Source organism: Puma concolor, chromosome A3, assembly GCF_028749965.1.
Source record: "Puma concolor isolate L17-30 chromosome A3, mPumCon1.1.hap2, whole genome shotgun sequence".
In the NCBI taxonomy this organism is placed as follows: domain Eukaryota; kingdom Metazoa; phylum Chordata; class Mammalia; order Carnivora; family Felidae; genus Puma; species Puma concolor.
In genome coordinates this window covers 126,512,358-126,532,868 of record NC_141669.1, presented here as the reverse complement: position 1 = coordinate 126,532,868, position 20,511 = coordinate 126,512,358, and the positions used below count along the sequence as shown (strand labels likewise).

The 20,511-nt window shown below is 56.4% G+C and overlaps 1 protein-coding gene across 1 annotated transcript in view; it reads left to right on the top strand.

Annotated features, from left to right (window-relative positions):
* Window positions 1-20,279, top strand: part of CDH22 (cadherin 22) — a 66,880-nt gene extending 46,601 nt beyond the window's left edge. The window contains exons 8-11 of the mRNA XM_086702364.1: window positions 9,610-9,731; window positions 9,849-9,966; window positions 15,866-16,117; window positions 18,916-20,279. Of these exons, the coding sequence (XP_086558490.1) occupies window positions 9,610-9,731; window positions 9,849-9,966; window positions 15,866-16,117; window positions 18,916-19,487 (1,064 nt within the window). The 3' untranslated portion in view covers window positions 19,488-20,279. The remainder of the gene's footprint in view (window positions 1-9,609; window positions 9,732-9,848; window positions 9,967-15,865; window positions 16,118-18,915) is intronic.
* Window positions 20,280-20,511: the final 232 nt, after the last annotated feature.

Sequence of the window (20,511 nt, the reverse complement as noted above, 5' to 3'; positions counted from 1 at the left end):
GCCCCAGGAGAGGGGAGAGTGCACTTGCCGGGCCCTGGTCCCCAAGCCCCAAGCCTCCCCCCTCCCCGCCCCCCATCAGCTCTCAGGCTACAGGAGCCAGCAGAGCTGTCTGGAAGCAGCCCTGACACAGCAGAGAGACTCTGAGCCTCTGAGCCTCGGGTGGGTGGGCGACATTCAGACTTGCCTCTGCACACTTAGGCCCCAAGCCCCTCCGGCCCGTGTGAGCCCCCCTGCCGGCCTTCCTCCTCCTCCGCCTGCTGGCCCCCTCCCACTTTGCAGGCCCCACTGGCCCGTGGGCCAAGGAAGTCCCTCGGCTGAAGTTCCCTTGGTGTCTTTCAACTGCAGTTTAAAAGAAAATACAAAGCTGGCTCAAACCTCGTGCCTGCTGCTCCAGAGCCTTTGAATCCACTCCTCCACGGCATGAAAGGGAGATAAGAAAGGTGGCTGGAGAGGAAGTGGCGGCTGGACTAGGGGGGAGGAGAGCTCCCCCCCCCACCTCCCTGAACCTGCTCCCTGGGCAACTGGGGGGACTGGCCCGGCCGCTGGGCCGAGATGCCTCCTCTCCCCGCCCACAAACGCGTGTCCCCCGCTAGCCTGTCACACTGCCTGATACCCTACTCTTGGGTGAAGCCAGTGGGTCTCTTTTCAGAAAGCAGCTAGAGTGGCAGACAAAGTCGGTAACGCTGCCATCGCACAGGAGAAGGTGGAGGGGACCCTCCCACAAACATCGTACAACGTTAACCTAATACACGTTCTGGGCTAGATGCTTTCTAGGGGGGACTTTAATTGAATCAGGATCCGTAACCTATCAGCACCCGTTTTACCGACGGGAAGATGGAGGCCCAGAGAGGAAACTGGCCCAAGGAGGTGCAGCAAGCCTGCCTGGTTCCCTCTACGCCATTGCCACGTGGGCTCCCTTTTCCTGGTACTCTCTGCAGCCAGCCCCACCCCTCTCCCACCCACCCGTCCCTAGCAGCTGAGCATGGGGTAGATGAGGCTCGGAAGGGAGAAGACTGATTACTGGGCTACACATCCTCCCCCTCCGAGCTGCAATCAACAACCCCTGCCCAACCTTCACCAGGTATTAATCAATGGGAAAATGAATGGCTCCCACTTCACAGAGCTGGTGGGAAGATTCGGTAGGATCACGCATGGAAAGAACTTAGCCTAGTACTTAATAAGTGCTCAATTAGTGGTATGTATTGATCCTGACTCTGTGCACTTGACTTAAGCACCAACCCGGCGCAAGGCATTTTACAGTGTTGCCTTCGCTGAATGTTCCCACCTGAGAGGTGTCGGCTCTGCCCTTATCCCCAACGTGTGGATGGGAGGTGAAGTCGTTCGTCCACATTCCCAGCCCCAGCCCGTCTGACCCCAAAGCCCGGCTCGCCCCCAGATGCCCCTCGAGTCGCGTTTCTCTGGTGCCAGGCACACATCCGAGAGTGTCACAAATAACCCACCCACTCCAGCTTCTCACCATGGGTGTGAGACAGGGGCAGAATGATTATCCCCACTTTACAGATGAGGAAATAAAGGCTCAGGGAGGAACAGCGATGGCACCATGGTCACAGAGCAAATCCGTGCGGCGCCAGGGCTCCACCCCAGCCCTCCTGCCTCCCAGCAGCCAGCCAAGTGCAATGCCAGTGGGTCTGCCCGCCCATGCCCCCCTGCGGAAGCATCCATTTGACTTGCTCAGAAACCGAGGATGCTGGCAGGGTCACAGTGGCCCCACTTGCTCCGGGGCGTAACAAACACGAGGCGACAAGAATCAGAGGGGAAATATTTATACACAGTGGCGGAGCTTGGTGAGCCCCCTTGGAGAACGTTGCACTCGGTCAGGAGCCACTGCCACTGTCATACTGGATTACCTCAAAGACTCCCGAGCCACTTAGTATGCCGGCTCCCCTCTCCCCGAACTTCTGAGTCATCCATTCTGCCCATGCAGACGCTCCTTCCACTGACATTATCTTTAACGTTTTGTAATCATGAAATATTAATGACCAATATTGAATTTAAAGTACAATTTGTGTCTGAATCCTTCGGTGGAAAGGGCAGTTGTAAAGGGACAGTCTTCAAAGAGACGGGGGTGTGGACTTGGAAAGCCAGTGCCAGGGATGGGGGTGCCAGGGGCTGCCTCCGGCCCCCTCCCCCAGCATCGTCTGGCCCTACGCTGGTCTGGAGGGGGTGGTCACTAGCTGCCGGGAACAGCAAAGAGTTAACCAGATTAGCAAGAAGCTTCCCCATCTGGGTCACCCCGGGCCGAGTACGTCTTACAGCACCCTGGTTTTTCCGTCATACCACGGAGCTCGCGTTATGATTTACATATGCATTTACGTGTGTAGCTAATCTCTTTTCCCCAGGAAGCGGTACCCTCCATGAGGGCAGGGTCTCATCTGCATCTGCCCTGTTCATGCAGGGCTGGCACTTAGTAGGCGTGTGTAAATATTTACCAAATGGACGGATGAATGGGCTGACCCGCCCAGTTAGGAAAGCAGGGGGCGTGGCCGGCAAGAACTCTGTGCCAGTTGCGGGGTGAGTTTGGACAGGTCAGTCCCCCCCCCCCCCCCCCGCTCATTGCCTTAGTTTCCTCATCTGTAAAGTGGCACTGTTGTTAGATGGCTGCAAACATAATAACTTTACGATGTCTTTACGATAATAGCCGCTTCTACTTCTTTGACGCTTAACGGTATGCCAGACATCATGTCGAAGGCTTTATATAAAGCATCTCATGTCGTGTACATTTTAGTCTGTGCATGTAAAGTGCCTAGCATGGTTCCCAACACACGGTACGTGCTATTTATAGCCAGAGAAAGAATCGGAGGGCAGAAGGAATGTCAGAGATGAGGGACTGCAGTCGCCACCCGCCCCCGCTTCATAGCTGGGGAGACTGAACCCAAGGAAGGGAAGCAACTTACTCAAGTCCACCAGTAAGGCCTTATGACTCCCAGTCCAGTGCTCCTTAGGAGGACAACAGAGGGGGATCTGAGGAGGCTGGAGGAAGGAGCAGGGATGGGGGTGAGGGCTTGCAGAGGAGTGAGAAGGTGCCACAAGGACACGCCCCTCCCCCACGTCTACCCTGGGCCAGTGTTTTCTGAGGGCCTCTGGCCACCACCCATCCTGGGCTGGGTGCTGGGACCTGGTGGTAAACAAGGCTTGGCCACTGCCTTCCGAGCTCACGGAGGGGGGTGGGGCAGGGGCTAGACACGCCAACAGTCAGCTAGAACACAAAGTGGAAGTAAGGGGACAGTGGGCACTCAGGAGGAACACGAAGGGACTTGCCCACCCGGAGGGGAAGAAGGCAAAAAGCCTTTCCTAGAGGAGGGCACATCTGAGTTGGGTCTAAAGGGCTGAGGAAAGAGGGTTTGTTGGCTCCAGGCAGAAAGACCTAGAAGCTGGGCAGTCCACTGGCCATTCTGAGAACAGGGAGATGGAGCGTGGCCAGGGGCCGGGGCTGGGGGCCGGCTGCAGCAGGCCGGTGAGGCGAGCATGCAGAAACTCACTGGTCCTCTACAGGAAGGGCCTTGGATGTCCTGTGCGGAGCCAGACATCTCCTGGAGACAATGGGGAACCAATGCAGGTCTTTGAGCAGAAGACTGATATGGTCAGATGAGCGGTCCCAACGTTCGCTTGGGTTCATGGCTGAACAGGAGGGGGCTGGCCCGGAGCAGGAAAACAGAGGGGAGGCCGTTGTGAAGACTCAGACTTAGACACGAGCCGGGGGTGTGAGGGCAGGGCTAGGACGGGCAGGAAGAGGCGCCAGGGGAGCAGAGTCTGGGCAAGAGGCTTGGCACAACCCTGCATGGAAGGGGCTGCTTTGAAAGGCACTGAATTCCCCATCACCAGAGGTATGTAAACCAGGCCTGGGTTCCTCGCGCCATGGGTGCCTCCCAGATTCCTGTGCCATCTGAGTACCTAACAGATGACGCCTGGAATAAAGGGTTCGTGACGTGCGTGGAGTCTCCAGGACCAGTTCAGCCCTAGGAAGGAAAACTCTCTCCCACCCAGCCCATTCCACGGTTCCTGTTTCACCCCGAAGTCCCCCCTCACCCTTTGAAGGACTACGCATCCCTCCCCCAACAAAGTCAAAGCCTCCAGAGGAGGAAGCCAAAGAGATCTCAAAGGCCCGAGAGACACGAGAGAGACGGGGAAGGGTGCCTAAACCTGGTGGTCCCACTACAGGGGAGTTGGGACAGGGCAGGGGTGTAAGGACTCCGCTTTCGACAGCCCTGACTCCCCTCCCCTGGAGCGCCCCCACTTGCTCACCCAACCCCCTCACCGGTCTGCACGCTTGTCTTGGCCAGCGGGTAATTGGGATGATAAATCTTCCTGCCCAGCTGGCCAGCTCTAATCAGAGCCTGGTGTTTGGATGCAATTTAATTCTCTCGGGAGAGGGAGGGGCTGGGGGGGGACTGGAGAAGAGGGTCCGGCTCTGCTGCCCACCCCCCACCGCAAGTGAGTGGGAAGGAGGTGCCTTTGAGCTGCCCCCCAACCTCTCTCCCTCCCCTCCCCCTGCCCCTCCCCCCACCCTCTCCCCGCCAGTCACTCCCTCCTCGCCCTGACTTCTCACTCTCTCTGTGGCAGCCAAGAACTTCCGAGTGCAGCTCCTATTTGTTTTACTGATGAGAAAACCTTAGTCCAAAGAGAGAGGCAGGAACAGGGTCACACGGGCTGACTGGTTCTCAGATGGAGACACCTTGGAGGGGGTGCAGCCCCCACAGGGTCAGTCCATCCGGAGAGGGCTTGGTCTCTCCCTGTGGCCTCCCCAGCATCCCAGCATAGTCAGGGATGCCATAGACAGTGAAATCCATTCCTTCGACAATCTTTACTAAGCACCTACTATGTGCCATGCACATCACGGTAAACAAAACAGAAATTCTGCTTACTTTCCGGTGGGGGAGATCGGTGATGAGCAAGTTCAAGTAAGGCAAAATAGAGGGGGTGTTGGGTAAGCATTATGGAGAGAAAGCAGGGAAGGGAGTGTCTGGTGGGGTGGCAAGGGGCGTATTTAAATACGGTCATCAGGAGAGGTCTCTCTGAAAAGGCATCTGGGCAAAGAACTGAAGGATCGAAGTTGGGGCAGAGCCAAAGAGGGGTGGGTGAGGGACAAAGCCGGGGAGATGATAGCGGCAAGATTGTGTGCGGCCTGCGAGCATGTAGGACTTGGGTGTATATTCTGATGGCCCAGGACTGAGGCAGTCAGGGAGAGCTTCCAGGAGGAGGCAGAGACATTCGTTCAGGACTTTGAGGCGAGTAGGACTCTGACAGCTAAAGACGGCAAGAAAGGCAGTACCGCCTGGTGATTGGAGGCTCCCCCTTTGGAGCCAGACCCAGGTTCGATCCCAGATTGATCTGTCGTTCCCTAGGAGACCTCTCTGAATGGGTTCCTCATCAGTAAAACGCCAATAATACTAGTCTCTACCTCCCACAACGGTTGACACGATGAAATGGGGCAGCACAGACCCTGGCCCACAGCGCATGCTCCGTAGGTGTTTGCTGATGTCTTTCCGGGCAGGCTCACGTTCCTAGGGGTGCCCCTAACAGTTACCAGGCCAGCTCCCAGCTCCTCTTCCCTTCCCAGTGGCCCCCAGCCCTCCAAGCCCGGTCTGGTTCAGATACCAGGTAAGTACCTGCCAGGGGCTGCGGTCTTCCTTGGAGGGGATCCAGGACCTCATCTGCAGCCCGCCCTTCCCCTCGGGGAGATGCCATTCCCTTTCCTTCCCATCCCCCTCACCTGATTACTTCCTCGTTGGATCTCAGCCCAAAGGTCACTTACTTCAGGGAAAACGTCCCTGCACCCACCCCGCTCCCGAACCTTTCTCTCTTAGCTCTTATCAGAGTCTGGAGTGATGTCTATCCCCGCCACCAGACTGACAGACCGCGTTGGTCTCGTTCACCGTTAAGTCCTTGGCGCAAAGGAGGCACTCGATTCATAATTGTCAGCAAAACCCAGAAGTCTCAGCTCCAAACCGCTCAGTCCAATCCCCTGTCCATTATACGTCAGGGGCTCTGAGGCCCAGAGAAGGAAGGAGACCTGCCCACGTGGTTCAGCAGTTTCTCTTCCTGAGGCACCCACTGAACTGTCCAGCCTCCTCGGCCGCGCAGGCCCCCAGGGCTTCACCTGCCACCTTCTCGGATTCATAGTGAGCTAGCTCGGGGAGGAAGCACCAGGCCGAAGCACGTTTAATTTTCATTTAGGAATCTGTTAAGGCTGCAGGCCTGCTCAGCTCCGGGCTGTCAATCAGCCTTCCTCAAGGCTGCATCAATTAGTTTAAAAATATTGAATGCAATTTTGCCTGACACAACATATTGCAGCTACTGCAAAATATAATTTATTTTAGAAGAAGAAATAATTAAACTAATTTGCATGTCAGTCAGCTGAACATAGATGCCAAGAGGGGGGTTGAGGCCCATGGGGCACCCAGGGCACCTGCTGCTGGGTGTTGGGGAAGGTCGGCTTGGGCCTGGGTCCGAGCAGTAGCTGTCGCCGGAGGGCCACACATCCAGGCTGCAGGAGAGTCTGCCTGCCTTGTGTCTAGACCAAGCACTGGCCTGAGAGGCAGGAGACCCAGGTCCCAACCCAGCTCTGCACTGACTCGCCTGGGGCTCTGGGCAAAGTCCTGGCCCTCAGTTTTCTCCTCTACAAAATGGGTTTAGCCAGACCTCTTTTACAGGTTGTTTTGAGGTCAAATGAGGTCACAGATACGAAAGTTTGTTATAAACTGGAACGTCCCGCACAGCGGTGAAGGTCAATTAACTGATGGATTCTTTGTTTTTTTCCCAGAAACATTTAAATGGGTAACATTACGAATTCATTATTAGCAATTATCACAAAAGATGTTGATCAGGAGGGGTTTGGAGGAAGCCCACCAGAAGTAAGGCGTCAGATGGGACTCCCCCCACCCGCCAGTCACCCGGGGCCGTGGCTGGCAACCCTTGGCACACATTAGACTCCTGGAGCTGTTAAAAAACCTTAAGCCTTGGGCATAAGTGCTTTCTCAAGGCTTTCCCAGGCGATTCTAAATGTGCAGCCAGGCTGGAGGCCGCCGTGATGTCATGGGCACCGGAGACCGACAGAGGGCTGGCTCACAAGCTCTGGGGGTGCCAGGCCAGCCCCAAACTCAGGGGGCCCCGGGATAAGCTCTGCAGGTGGCAAATTTGGCAACCTACAGGCACCCCCTTCCCCGCTCACTCAGCTGCCCCGCCTCTGAGATCCCGGACCCTCAGCTATGCCAAAGGGTTCAGGCCTTCCCCAAGTGGTGACCTGTGACATTTTAAGGTAGGACAACAACAAAAAGGTAATTATGTGAGGTGAGGGATGGGTTAACTAACCTGGTTATGGGACACGTTTCACGAGATACACGTGTCTCAAATCGTCACATCTTAAACTTACACAAGGCTATATGTCAATTCTGTCTCAATAAAGCTAGAGATGGGGGGAAAAAAGGGGGGGGGGAGCCAGAAGAGGCCCAGCAGATCCCAAAGGAATGGTGCAATAATGCGGGTCTCGCCAGCAGTGGACCCAGCCCCCCACCCCCCACCCCCACTCTCCACAGTGGGTCTGCCGCGGAGAAGCTCGCCCCGCTCTGGGGTCCCCCTTCTGCATGGCGCATAGGCTCCATCACCCCTTCCCTCTGCCTCAGCGGGGAGAGAGTTGCCTGGTCCTGGCAGCGGGCCTCACCCTCCCCACCTCCTCTCCTCCCAAATGCACCCACCTTCTGTCTGTTTAAGTTCTCCGGCAGCACGCTCTTAAAAATAACGGCTTGCCGGGCATTCCCAGTCACGACTCCAATCTCCCGCCCCCAGAAAAGCCCCCTCTAATCACTGAAGCAGCAGGTCTGGGTGAGCTGAGAAGATAAGGTGCCCCTGGCTACGGGGAGCTCCAGAGAGGGGTCAGGGTCTGAGTTAATTAAGGCCTCGCCCCCCTCCTTTCCCTGACCCCCGGGAGATGGCTGCAACTGCCTCCCAACCCCATTTCTCTTTGTGTGCGGTGGCCCCTGAGTTCAGTGAAAAGAGGCAGCTGATCAACCTCACTCCCCGCCAGAACTCGTGGGGTTCCTGGCTGCCTGGCAGCTTCCAGGCTCCCCCCAAAATAGCTCCCGGCCAGAGACCCAGCCATCAGGTCACTGCTTGAAAGGGGTGGCTTCCTTTCCTAGTCCTCGAGGTCGCTGGCTGGTAAAGCTTGTCGGTAACAAACTCATGACTAAGATAGCTGAGAGCAGGGCACCAACGAGCACCCAAGAGGTTTGAGGGGCAAGGGGCAGAAAAGGCCAACACGCAGGGTGCTGCTCAGAGAGGACGGGCTGGGACGAGGTATCCTTGAATCACTTGATGTCGTTGCTGAAAGGACCCTTGAAGGATGTCTGTTTATTTAACAAATCCTCATATGGCACTTGCTATGTGTTACATACGCACTTTTAAGTGCTTTGCAGATAATTAACTCAATCTGTCCTCTTAACCAACCCATTACTAGGAGCCCCTTTTTGCTGGTGAGAAAGTGGAGGCACAGAGAGGTCGAGCGACCTGCCACAGATCACACAGCTACTAAGTGGTGGAGTTGAGATCGGAACACCTTGGCTCGGAGACCTTACTCTGAATCACTATGCTCTCTGTTCATTGTCCACACGTGGAAAGTGATGTCGGGGAGGGAAAGGTCTTACCCAAGATCAGACACTGGGTCAAAGACAGAGCCACGCCAGGAATTCAAGCCTCTTTCCGTGAAAGTCCTCCCAGACTTCATTCATTCGTCCAACAGAAGTATTAGAACCTACTCTGGGCCGTATCCCACAATGCCGGGGGCCCAGGGATTAATACAACAGGGACCTTGACCTCAAAGACATCACAGGTAGAAGCGTGGGGAGGTCGTGGTTTTGCTGAGGGCCCCGGCCAAGACTCACACCCAGTGGCCTTGTCTTGCCCTTTCAGGATCAGCTCTCGAAAGGGCAGAGGTTTGGGGGTCCAGGTGCCAGAGGCCCATTCCTTTCATGTTTCTCGTGCTTTAGTTTCTCTGCTGCCAAGCGGGGATCTACATGGAACCAAAGCCCAGGATTTCCGCCAGGGTACCTGAAATAATGGATGTGGATACTCCAGGCGCATTCTGTGCGCTCGATGGTGATGGGATGCTGAGCGTAGGATGTTGGCTGATGGCAACGGCCATGACAGTTTTGCTGGGGGTGGGAGTAGGGGTGGTGATATGACGGTGATATGGGTCTTTACGGTGGGACTAATGGCAGTAACGATGGCGCTGGTAATGGGTGACAGCGATGGTGTTGACGACGGTGATGGGGCGGCACTGGGGGTTATGGTGGCGGAGGTTGCCATGATACATGATATGATACCAGGGGTGCCAATGCCAAAGGCAATGGTGGTGACGGTGATGGTGACAGTGATGATTACACCGATGACCCAGTGGGTGGTGATGGATGGTGACGGCAACAGTGCTGGTGACCCACTCATGCCAGACGTCCTCAGTCCTGATCCTCCTACCTGCTTGATCAACCCACAGATCTCTCAGCAGGACCCCGCTGCCTAGTCTGGTCCTAGCAGCAGATGGGGGCTTGTCTAGATCTCGCACTGGCTGCCTCTCACCCTGCTCCTGTGATCTCGCTGCAGACAATCATGCCCAGCTCTCCCGGGCATCCCTAAGGATCCGAATCCTGGATGTGAACGACAATCCCCCGGAGCTGGCCACCCCCTACGAGGCAGCGGTGTGCGAGGATGCCAAGCCAGGACAGGTACACTGAGGGGCTGGGGCCGGGGGCCTGTTGCCAGGACTGGCCGGGACACCCTCTATCCAGGTCCAGAGTGGGCTCAGCCTCGCCTCAGCTCCCTGCCCTGTCCTCACCCTTCAGCTTATCCAGACCATCAGCGTGGTGGACAGAGACGAGCCTCAGGGCGGGCATCGCTTCTATTTCCGCCTGGTGCCTGAAGCACCCAGCAACCCTCATTTCTCCCTGCTTGACATCCAAGGTGAGTCACCTCTGAACCACCAAATCCTAGGAGGCGTGGAGGGAGGGACCTAGCCTCCCCTTCCCATATTATAGGGGGAGAGGCTGGGGCACGCAGAGGATCAGTGTCGGGTCCAACATCACCCAGAAAATCTGGGCCAGGCTGGAGCTGTTAGCCAGCCCACTGGCCAAACCCTGGAGCACAAGCTGGGGGTGAGTTGGCAGAGTGGAGAGGGGGCACCCCAAGAGAAGAGAATGGAAAGATACAGAAAAGGAACAGATGAGGAGTGGGTTGGCCAGAGTCCTGGATGGAAAGAGCCCCGGGTCTGAGTGAAGATTGAAATAGCCCACGTGCACACACTCCCACCCTTCAGTTTAAAAAGCTCTGTGTCCCACTCATGTTTCTCTTTGCCTCCTCACGGCCGTCCTGGGAAGTGGGAGGTGGTTTTCTTACCCCTCCTCCTATTTTGCCCCCTGTGATAAAACGGAGACTCTAAGAGGAAAGGGGCCGGGGGGCCGGGGTGGCTCAGTCGGTTAAGCATCCGACTTGGGCTCCGGTCGTGACCTAGTCGTTCGTGAGTTCTAGCCCCACGATGGGCTCTGCTGTCACCATGGAGCCCGCTTCAGATCTGCTCCCTCTCTCTCGGCCCCTCCCCCGCTTACGCGTCCGCTCTCTCTCTCTCTCTCTCTCTCTCTCTGTCTCTAATAAACATTTAAGAGACGGGGACCCACCCAGGGCCATGCAGGGAGTCAGTCAGTGGTGGGCTGGGATTCCAAGCCACCCCTGTCTCAGATCCAGCACGCTTCCTGCTTTAGCTCACTCACCACCTTGCAAGTGATGGCCCAGCCTGAGCTGATCGCACTGTGAGACATCCCTCAAGAAGCCTCAGTCTGAAACTTTGAGGAATGAGCTACGGGAGGGGGACTGTCAGTGCGCTGGGAGTGAGGTCCCTGGCCCAGGCTCAGCCAGGGCCTCTCGGTGCAACCCCAGCAAGGTCTGCACCTCCCTAAGCCTCCGTTGTGTCATCTGCAAAATGGGGCTGAAAATGCCTGTCCTCGCCCTTTAGCTCGGCTGAAGGTGGCTAGGTGGCCCCAACGAGATGAGGGCTACCAAGGTATATTGTTAGTACCCAGAACGTGTCATTTCCTGCTTTCAGCAATTATTTATTGAGCGCTTATTGAAACACGGTGCCTATATATCAGGCACTATTCTGGGGCCTGAGAATACAGTGGCAAACAAGACGAAACCCCTGCCTTCATGGAGTTGACCTTCTGGTGAGGGGAGGTAGAAAGTAAACAAATAAATAATATGTCGGGCATGCTAAGTGGCTGGAACGTGGGTCATGCAATCTCCCCAAGAGTCTGGACCTTGTTTTGTTCAGTGCTGGGCCCCGAGTGCCTAGAGCAGTGCCTGGCACATAGTGGGTGTTCAATCAAACGTGTTAAACAAAACGGGGGAAAGTAAAGCCGAGTAAGAGTAGGAGCTATCTTACTTTTTTTTTTTAACGTTTATTTATTTTTGAGACAGGGAGAGACAGAGCATGAACAGGGGAGGGTCAGAGAGAGGGAGACACAGAATCTGAAACAGGCTCCAGGCTCTGAGCTGTCAGCACAGAGCCCGACGCGGGGCTCGAACTCACGGACCGTGAGATCATGACCTGAGCCGAAGTCGGCCGCTTAACCGACTGAGCCACCCAGGCGCCCCGAGTAGGAGCTATCTTAAATAAAGGGGTCTGGGAAGCCCTCTCTGAGGGAATCAAGAGTGGTGGAGATCTAAAGGAAATTAGGGAGTAAGTCATGCTGATAACTGGACAAAGAATGATCCAGGTAGACAGAACAGTAAGTGCAAAGGCCCTGAGGAGGCAGCAGGCCTGGGATGTTCAAGGAACAGGAAGCCTGCGTGGTTGGAATGAGGGGGTGCCAGGACTAGGAGACCAGGCCATGTTGATTCTTTCTGACCCTGGAACATCTCTGGGATCACCCCCGAGACCTTTATAATGCTTCCCTCCAAAAGAAGGGACGTCAGTGGTCTCGGAAGCCAGACCTTCTGTATTTCCGAGAGTCATATTAAAAATATCTCACAACCAATCAAAAGGGACACTGACCATAAATAACCTGGCACGGGACCCTAGAACCCTGCTGGGCCCGGCTTCACCCCCTCAATGGCTTGATTGTTGGGGGTGGGCATGGGGAAAAGGCTAAGGCAGCAGGGAGGGACGTGGGACACTCAGAGTCATAGCTATTTAAGCCTTTCTGGAAGTATTTCAATATTTTAACAACGGGTAGTGCCTTGCCTGCTCATTATTCCAGTGGTATCCTGAGTTGGCCCCGGGAGACACAAATAGGCCTGGCTTAACCTCATCAAGTTCACAAGTCTTTCCAACCCAAGGGGCCTAAAGTTCTGTCCCAACTGCCTCTGTTTGATGGGGAGCCGCCAGGAGCTCCCATCCGGCGCGACCACCTGGTGTGAGCTCCAGGAGAAGGGTGGCGGGCCATGTGTTGAGCTCAGCACAGCCGCTGAAGGGCTCCTCCGCCAGCCCCCTAGCCCCTTCCCACGGCCTGCCAAGCCCCCTCCTCCTCACCGTATAAATATCCTGGGTGACAAACAGCTACCCCAACCCATCTGTTTCTTTGTACACATTTGTAGCCAGTTTGGAAACGTGATTTATAAATATTGCTTTCCCAGCCAGGGATTAACACTGATGTATGTCAGGCCAGATGGATGGATATGGTGCTGGGCGCAGATCCTGCCTGGAAGGGTGGGGTAAGGGTCTGGGGTGGCCAGCGACTTCCCCAGGTGAAGCCAGCCACTGCCCAGGAGGGCAGCTCGGGAGTTTCAGGGATGATGCCCAGGGATTCCCCTTTGTCGAGGAGTGGCAGGGACCAGAGCTCTCAGACCATATGGCTTCGTGGCCAAAGACAGCAACCCCGAGAAACAAACATCTCTCCCCTCCTCTGTTCTTGCTTGGGAATTTGAGGCTGAGCCAGAGCCAGGCACTCATTTTTCAAATCTGTCTACTTCTCTGTCCCTCTACAACCACTATCCTCTCACACCTAAAACACACAGTGTCTTCCTGACTGATCTTTCACATCCACTCGTGTTTTAGATTAGAAACTCCCTTGCCCCACACATAGGCTCAGCGAGGGCAGGGACCATGTCTGTCTTGTTCAATGCTGTATCCTCAAGGGCTAGACTAATCCTGGCATACAGAGGGTGCTCAATTAGTATTTGCTGTGGGATTAGTCTCTTCTTTGCTTAAAACCCACCAATCAGTGGCCTCCTGCTGCTTTTAAGAAAATAACCCCAATTCCTTACAACGGCCTCCAAGACTTCCCATGAGGAGCCCACCCCGACTCCCAGACTCACTTTGATTCACTCTAGCCACTCCTTCATCCCTCCAGTCCCAAAGCACTGCTTTAGTTCCTTGAACATCTTGTGCTTCTTCCGACCTCAGGGCCTTTGCATGGGCTGTTCCCTCTCCTTGAACTCATCATTCAGGGCTCAGCAATAATATCACTTCTTCCAAGAAGATCTCTCTGACCTCTGAGACCGAGTCAGGTCCTCCGTTAGGTGCTCTTCCTGTACTTTTTCCTTCTTAGCACTCACCATGGTTTGTAACTGTAGACTAAATTGTGAGTTTATTTAATTAACATGTTTCTCACAGTAGGATCTGAGCTCAGATCCAGGACTATGATTGGTTCAGCTCTCCATTGTTTTCTTCCAGCGACTAGTAGGGTACTAGGACATAGTACTTACTCAGTAAAGATTTATTGGATGGATGGATGGATGGATGGATGGATGGATGGATGGATGGATAGATGGATGGATGGATAGATGGATGGATGGATGGATGGATGATTTAATGGAAAATATAGCTATGCCACCAATTCACGGACTAAATTCAGACAAGTCACTTCTCTCTGAGCCTCAACTTCCACGTGTATAAAATGGGAATAATGTCACAACACTTGGTGGCTGTGATGATTAAACATCACTATATATTTCATGCATCTACACAATCCTTGATGCATAAAAAGCATGCAGTCAGCACAAAGGAGTCCCACATCATTTCCTCTTCCTCGTCTTGCTCTCGAGCCTCCTTTCCTGCCTATCTGGGAAGGCAGATATTTTCACAGCCGGGGGTGATTCTCCCTCTGACGGGGAGGCTGGAGTCGCGGCAGAGCTTGAGGAGCTGACCCGGGACCACCAGTGACCTTAAACGTTGCAGGTCGTGCAAGTGTCATTCTTCAAGTCTGGCTCGGTGCCAGGGGAGAGTCAGGCACACCCGAACCTAACGCCACGTGACAAGTCCTGTAACAGAAGTGTGCGTGGCACCTGCATAGTCAGAGCAAGGAGGGACAAGCCATAAATCCTTCCTTTCCAGGGAGGCAGAGAAAGGAGGCCACGGAAAGGAGGTGACATTTAGCTGGAGCATGACAGATGAGGAATTTGCACAGGCAAGAAGGTGGAGTGGGCCCACCCAGAGAGTGGGCACGTGGGCCGCGTAGGGAACAGGGGCACAAACGACTTAGCGGCCGGCAGCTACTGAGAATTTCTCTGTGCCGGGACCCATTCTAAGGGTTATTCGTGAATGTCACCATTTACCCTTCACAACTCTGTGTTACCATTTTCCTCGGTTACAGATGAGGAACCCGAGGCCCAGGGTAGCTTAGTGAGCTCCTGAGCTGGCAAACGATCGACTTGGCATTATTTTTTAACATTTTAGTGGAAACTTGAAAATATGTATAAAAGTAGATAGAATCTCCTGAAATCTCCTGATACTCATCCCATGAAATCTCCTCATCCCATGAGCTTCGACCCATGATTTATCTTGTGAGAGCTCGATCTGTAGTTCATAGGTGTGCTCAAGGTCACAGGCCAGCTCTTTTCTCCTGTATCGTGCCCACGATCAGGGGAGGCCAGGACTAGGGGACTGAATTGGGCTAACTGGGGCCACCAAGCCAGGGAAGGGACCCAGACTGCTGAAGTCTGAGGTCAGAGGGGTTAGCGGGAAGACTGTGGGGGCAGGGAGAAGGACGCAGGAGTGAAGCCTGGGCCCTGGGCAGGAAGGCAGGGCCCCCTTGTGTGGGGCTGGCTGCAAAGAGCGGGGGCAGCAGCCAGCCGGGCTCTGAGTGCTTCTGTGTCACTGCACTGACGGCCATCAAGGTGATGGAGGCTCAGGGGTGGCCTGGCCCGTACAGGAGAGGGACGGCATCCCCCGGGAACCGGCTGGCGTGGTGCAATGACCACGGCTGGTGTTAGTTCGCTGTCCTCTGTGGTCACACGTGTAGAAAGGAGACCTTGGTGCACTAGGGTCCCCTCATCAGGCCCCAGGGGCCAGGTCCCAGCCCTCCAGGCTCAGCCACTTAGACTCCAGCCAGAAAGAGCCCTCAGCCAAAGCCCATGCTGGAGAAGACTAGTCTTCTCTGTGACCCGGGACTTGTCAGGGCCCAGGAAGCCACAACCCAAGGACCGCGGGGCCCCAGGGTCAGGGTATCTGGGTGTCCGGGGTAGAACAAAACCAGGCTGTTGAGATGAATGAGGGAAAAAAAACAAAATGACATAGCCAGGGACAGGACCTTGGCCCAGCTGGGGACAGAATCTTGGAAAAGCTGGGGACAGGACCTTGGCACAGCTGGGGACAAAACCTTGGAATAGCTGAAAACAGAATCTTCAGACAGCTGGGAATAGAATCTCGTGACAGCCAAGGACAGAAGCGGGGGCTATGTGGCTGGGAACAGGATCTTCGGGCGGAATTGGGGGAGCTGGGGGGGGGGAAGGATCCGTGGGCCACCTGGGAGGCAGGAGCTTGGGGACACAGGGAGGCAAATCCCGCGGTGGCATCAGGAGGTGGCCGGGACGGGGGGGGGGGGCTGACCCCGGACCCCGAGTCGCACGCCCCTCCCTTCTTCCGGAGCAGACAACACAGCAGCGGTGCACACACAGCACATGGGCTTCAACCGGCAGGAGCAGGATGTGTTTTTCCTGCCCATCCTGGTGGTGGACAGCGGGCCGCCCACCCTGAGCAGCACGGGCACGCTCACCATCCGCATCTGTGGCTGCGACAGCTCCGGCACCATCCAGTCCTGCAACACCACAGCCTTCGTCATGGCCGCCTCCCTCAGCCCAGGCGCCCTCATTGCCCTCTTGGTCTGTGTCCTCATCCTGGTCGGTGAGTCTACCCCCCGCTCCCCCCCCCCCCCGCCCCACTGGCCTTCACCCTGAGGCCCTGGGTTTCCTTCCTAGTCACCCCCACGGGGCCTCAGCTGCCCCTCCCACAAGGAAGGGTGGCCTGAATGACAGGCTCCCGTGACAAGTCTTCTAAGTACTCGGCAGTCCCCCCACCAGCTCCAGAAAGTGTCGACCCCCACCTGTGACCACTTTCATGCTGGCCGCCCTCTACACAGCCCAAATTCTCCCTAAAATGTTTAAAAAACCAAGCATCTTATAAAAATATGTCCATTGTCCTAGGACTTTAGAAAAAAAGGGCTCTTGTGAATCTCACAACCACTTAGCCGGCTATCGTCCCCGTTTTTCAGATGAGGAAACTGAGGCCCCTAGAGGTTAAGTGGCTTACATAAGGGTACGTGGTCTTCTGACTTGAAATCAGTCCTGCTCACCTCGTGTGCCTTGCTCCTTTAACGACACCACCTGCTACGAATCACAGCTGGGACAAACTCTTGGGGCAGCTGGGGCAAAATCCGAAAGACATTTAGTGGAAGCAAACTCTCCTCCTGTAGCAATCCTATGGGCAGCCAGTGGAACCCACCCGGTGTCACCAGTGAAGAGGCCAAGTTCCAGGAGCTAAGGGGGATCCCAGTGGCCATAAGGCCACCTCTTTCCTGTCGCAGCACAAAGGCCTCCCCTCAGCTCTGGCCGCTGGACTTCGCCGACCAGCCAGAGCCCCAGGAACTCGAGCGCGGTCCAGATCGCAGACACCAGCTTGGCCCAGTTCCCTGGGAGATGTCAGCTGCCCACCCACTGCCACTGGCGTGGCCCTGCCCACCCCCTGAGAACCTGCCTGCGGCCACGCTGCTCCTCCCCAGCCCCCACCCCCCCTGCAGAAGCCCCGGGCTGGCTCCTCCTAGCTGGGAGGCCGCCCCCCCCCTTGTCTCCCCTCCCCAGCCCATGGCTCAGAAACCCTTTTTCCAGAGGGTGCACTTTACAGCGGTTTCATTTTCCGAGGCAGTGCAAACAAATTTCTGCCTAATTGCCCACAAACGAAGAAAGTGCACATCAGTGCTCTAAAGGTGACGGGCGGAATCGCTGATCAGGCCTGGCACATCTGTTGCCCGCTGCCCACGCTCCCCACCATCTGCTCTCTCGGGCATCCCCCTCCGCCGCTCCCAGCCTCCGCTCCGAAAGCCGTCCATCCATCTTTCCCACTTCTCTCCTGACACCTTCCCTCCCTCCGGAGCTGTCCCCAGGCCCTACCTCCTTCCCTGTCACGCGCCACCTTGTTAGGTCCTGTGCGGGAACCCGGCCCCATGGCCCTAGCAGCTGGCCCGGCCGGAGGTGTTAGGCACAGCAAGAAGAATCCAGAGCCTGGTGTGGTACCCGGCGTGTGTGTCTCCATCCACCTCCTCACCTACCCATTTAATTCTCTCATTGGTTCATCGGCTCCTTATTTATCCATCCAGTGAGTCCCCCCATGTGCTAACCTATTGTGGGCGCTGGAATTCATCCGTGAATAAAAGAAACAAAAAGCCTGAAGTAACTACAAAGTTAAAGTAGCCATCACGGAGACGGGGGAGACTGAAGAAGGGGAAAGATTATTTCAAGTTTGGACGTGTTAAGTTTGAAATTCTCCAGGTCGACCCAGAGGACTTGCTCAGTAGGAAATTGGGCATACAATCTAGATTTTGGGGGAGAAGTGAGTCCGAGCCCGGGGCCTGAGATGGGGGGCAGTTATCAGCCTCATGTGGAATGCAAAGCCAGCAGATCGTACAAAAGCCCCCAGACAGGGGTGTGGATAACGGGTCAAGGACTGAATCCTGGGATATATGATGTTAAGGGGTCAGACAGGTGAGGAGAAACCTGCTTAGAAGACCCAGAATGAGTGCTCGGTGAGGTGATGGGGGCGGGGGAGAGAATGTGGAGTCCTGGGAGTCAAGGGCACAAAGCAAAGTCATTGTCTCAGCCTTACACGCACCACGTCTCCATCCGCCTCTTCGTTCAGTCATTCAGCCAACAAGCACACTTCAAGGGGCTGACCGCCTGCCTGGAACCAGGCTAGGGGAACGCTCCCCAGGTCCCGGAGGGGAGTTTAGAGTGTGTATGTTGAGGTGGCTCTAACTGCCAGGAGATCTAGGACAGGACCCAACAAGTCACATTTCCAGCAAGTTCGAAGGAGATACTGATGCTGCTGGACCAGCAAGTGGGCGTTGAGAACCCCTGCGACAGAGGGAGGAACGGCTCACCAGGGGACCCTGGAGGTGAAGGCACTCAACCTGGCTGGCCTGGAGCTCTTGGGGAAGGGCTCCTGCTGGAGACCATCTTGACCTGAGACCCAAAGGGCTAAGCAGGTGCTCCCCCTTCTGGAGGGCCAGGATGAAAGAGAGGTCAGGTTCAACACATCTTTCATTCCCCCAGTCCCATCTGCCCCGTCAGCTGCCCCCTTTGTACACCCCACCCCCAGAGCCTAGAGACGTCTCAGGTTGTATCTCCGTAGAGTTGAGGATGGAGACTTCAGAGGGTGGGTCCAGCCCCCAACACCCATGAAATCCCTTAACACCGCGGCACGGTGGTCTCGCCTCTATTTGCACGCCTCTCAAGATGGGTAGCTCACTACCTGTCCATCTAGCCAGCACAGTTCTGACCGGAAGAAACGTCTTTGTGCACAGAAATCTAGGAAATGTGCACCAGTGTCTAGGCTGGGCCAGCTCCACTAGGATGTGAGGAGTGGGGGGTCCCCCGGGATGCCCTGGGCAGGCCTCGGCCCTCACTCGCCCCCTTCTGTCTCCCTCGCAGTGCTGGTGCTGCTGATCCTCACCCTCAGGCGCCACCACAAGAGCCACCTGAGCTCGGACGAGGACGAGGACATGCGGGACAATGTCATCAAATACAACGACGAGGGTGGCGGCGAGCAGGACACCGAGGCCTACGACATGTCGGCGCTGCGGAGCCTCTACGACTTCGGCGGCGAGCTCAAGGGCGGCGACGGGGGCGGAGGCCCGGCGGGCGGGAGCCCGGGCGGCGGCGGGGGTGCGGGCAGCCCCCCGCAGGCCCGCCTGCCCTCGGAGCACCACTCGCTTCCGCAGGGGCCGCCCAGCCCCGAGCCGGACTTCTCGGTGTTCAGGGACTTCATCAGCCGCAAGGTGGCGCTGGCGGACGGGGACCTGTCGGTGCCGCCCTACGACGCCTTCCAGACCTACGCCTTCGAGGGCGCGGACTCGCCGGCCGCCTCGCTCAGCTCGCTGCACAGCGGCTCGTCGGGCTCCGAGCAGGATTTCGCCTATCTCAGCAGCTGGGGCCCGCGCTTCCGGCCCCTGGCCGCGCTCTACGCCGGCCACCGCGCGGACGACGAGGCCCAGGCCTCCTAGCGCCCCCGTCCTGCCGTCGGGGCGCGCCTCCAGGCCCACTGAGGGCCCGACGGGGCCCCGGGACCCAGCATTTCCCCTGCTCACCCCCTTCCCCAGCTCTCCCACCCTCCCAGGGCGGCCGGACGGGAGGGAGGACTCGTTGGGGGCGGACACCCCGACGCCCCCTCTGGCCCCCCACCCCCCCTCCCAGGGGGTGGGGTGGGGCAGCTTTTGCCCAGACATACGGGAATTACCACCAACGTCATTAAAACTGCAGCGAGACCCGGCACTGCGTGGCTCTGGGGTGAGAAGGGGGGATAGGGCCGCGTTGCTGGGTGGAGAAGGGAGGGGGTTACTCACTCCTGGCAGGTGAGGGAGGAGGGAGGACGCTGCCGAGGTGTCCCCCCTCCCAGGTCTCCCCCATCGGAGTTAAGAGAGAAGGAAGGCTGTTCATTTACTAAGCGCCTACTGTGTGCTGGGACACTGCAGAGACCATCTGTTTTCACAGAAACCATGAGGTGGGGCCCTGCAGGTAACAGAGGGAGAAGGCCACCCAGAGAAGTGGCTGTGACCTGTCCAAGGACACCTAGCCAAAACGGTAGAGCCTCTGGCACTTAACTTACCAAGCTGCCTGGCCTTGGGCAAGTGACCTCACTTCTCTGGGCCTCAGTTTCCTCCTGTGTCACATGAGGCTAATAACAGAACCTACCTCGAAGAGTCCTGAGGATTAAAAAAAGGGTTCGTATGTGTCACGTGGTTAGGACAGTGCCTGGCACATAGTAGGTGTTCAATAAATGTTAGCCTTTGACACTATTGTTATCTTTGTCGTTATTAGAAGCCCACCGCGTCTGCCTCCCCTTATGGCTCTCTCTGTGACCAGTCTCCCTCCCCCTTTCCCCAACATCTCCAAGGGAGAAGAAAATGGTCCCAGCTGTTGGCCCTGCCCCTGCCCTGAGTAGGGAATAGGGACATTCTCAGGGACAGTGGAGCCTTCCAGAGTCTCAGGTGGGACTGGGAGAGAGAGGACCCCTGGCAGGGGTGCCGA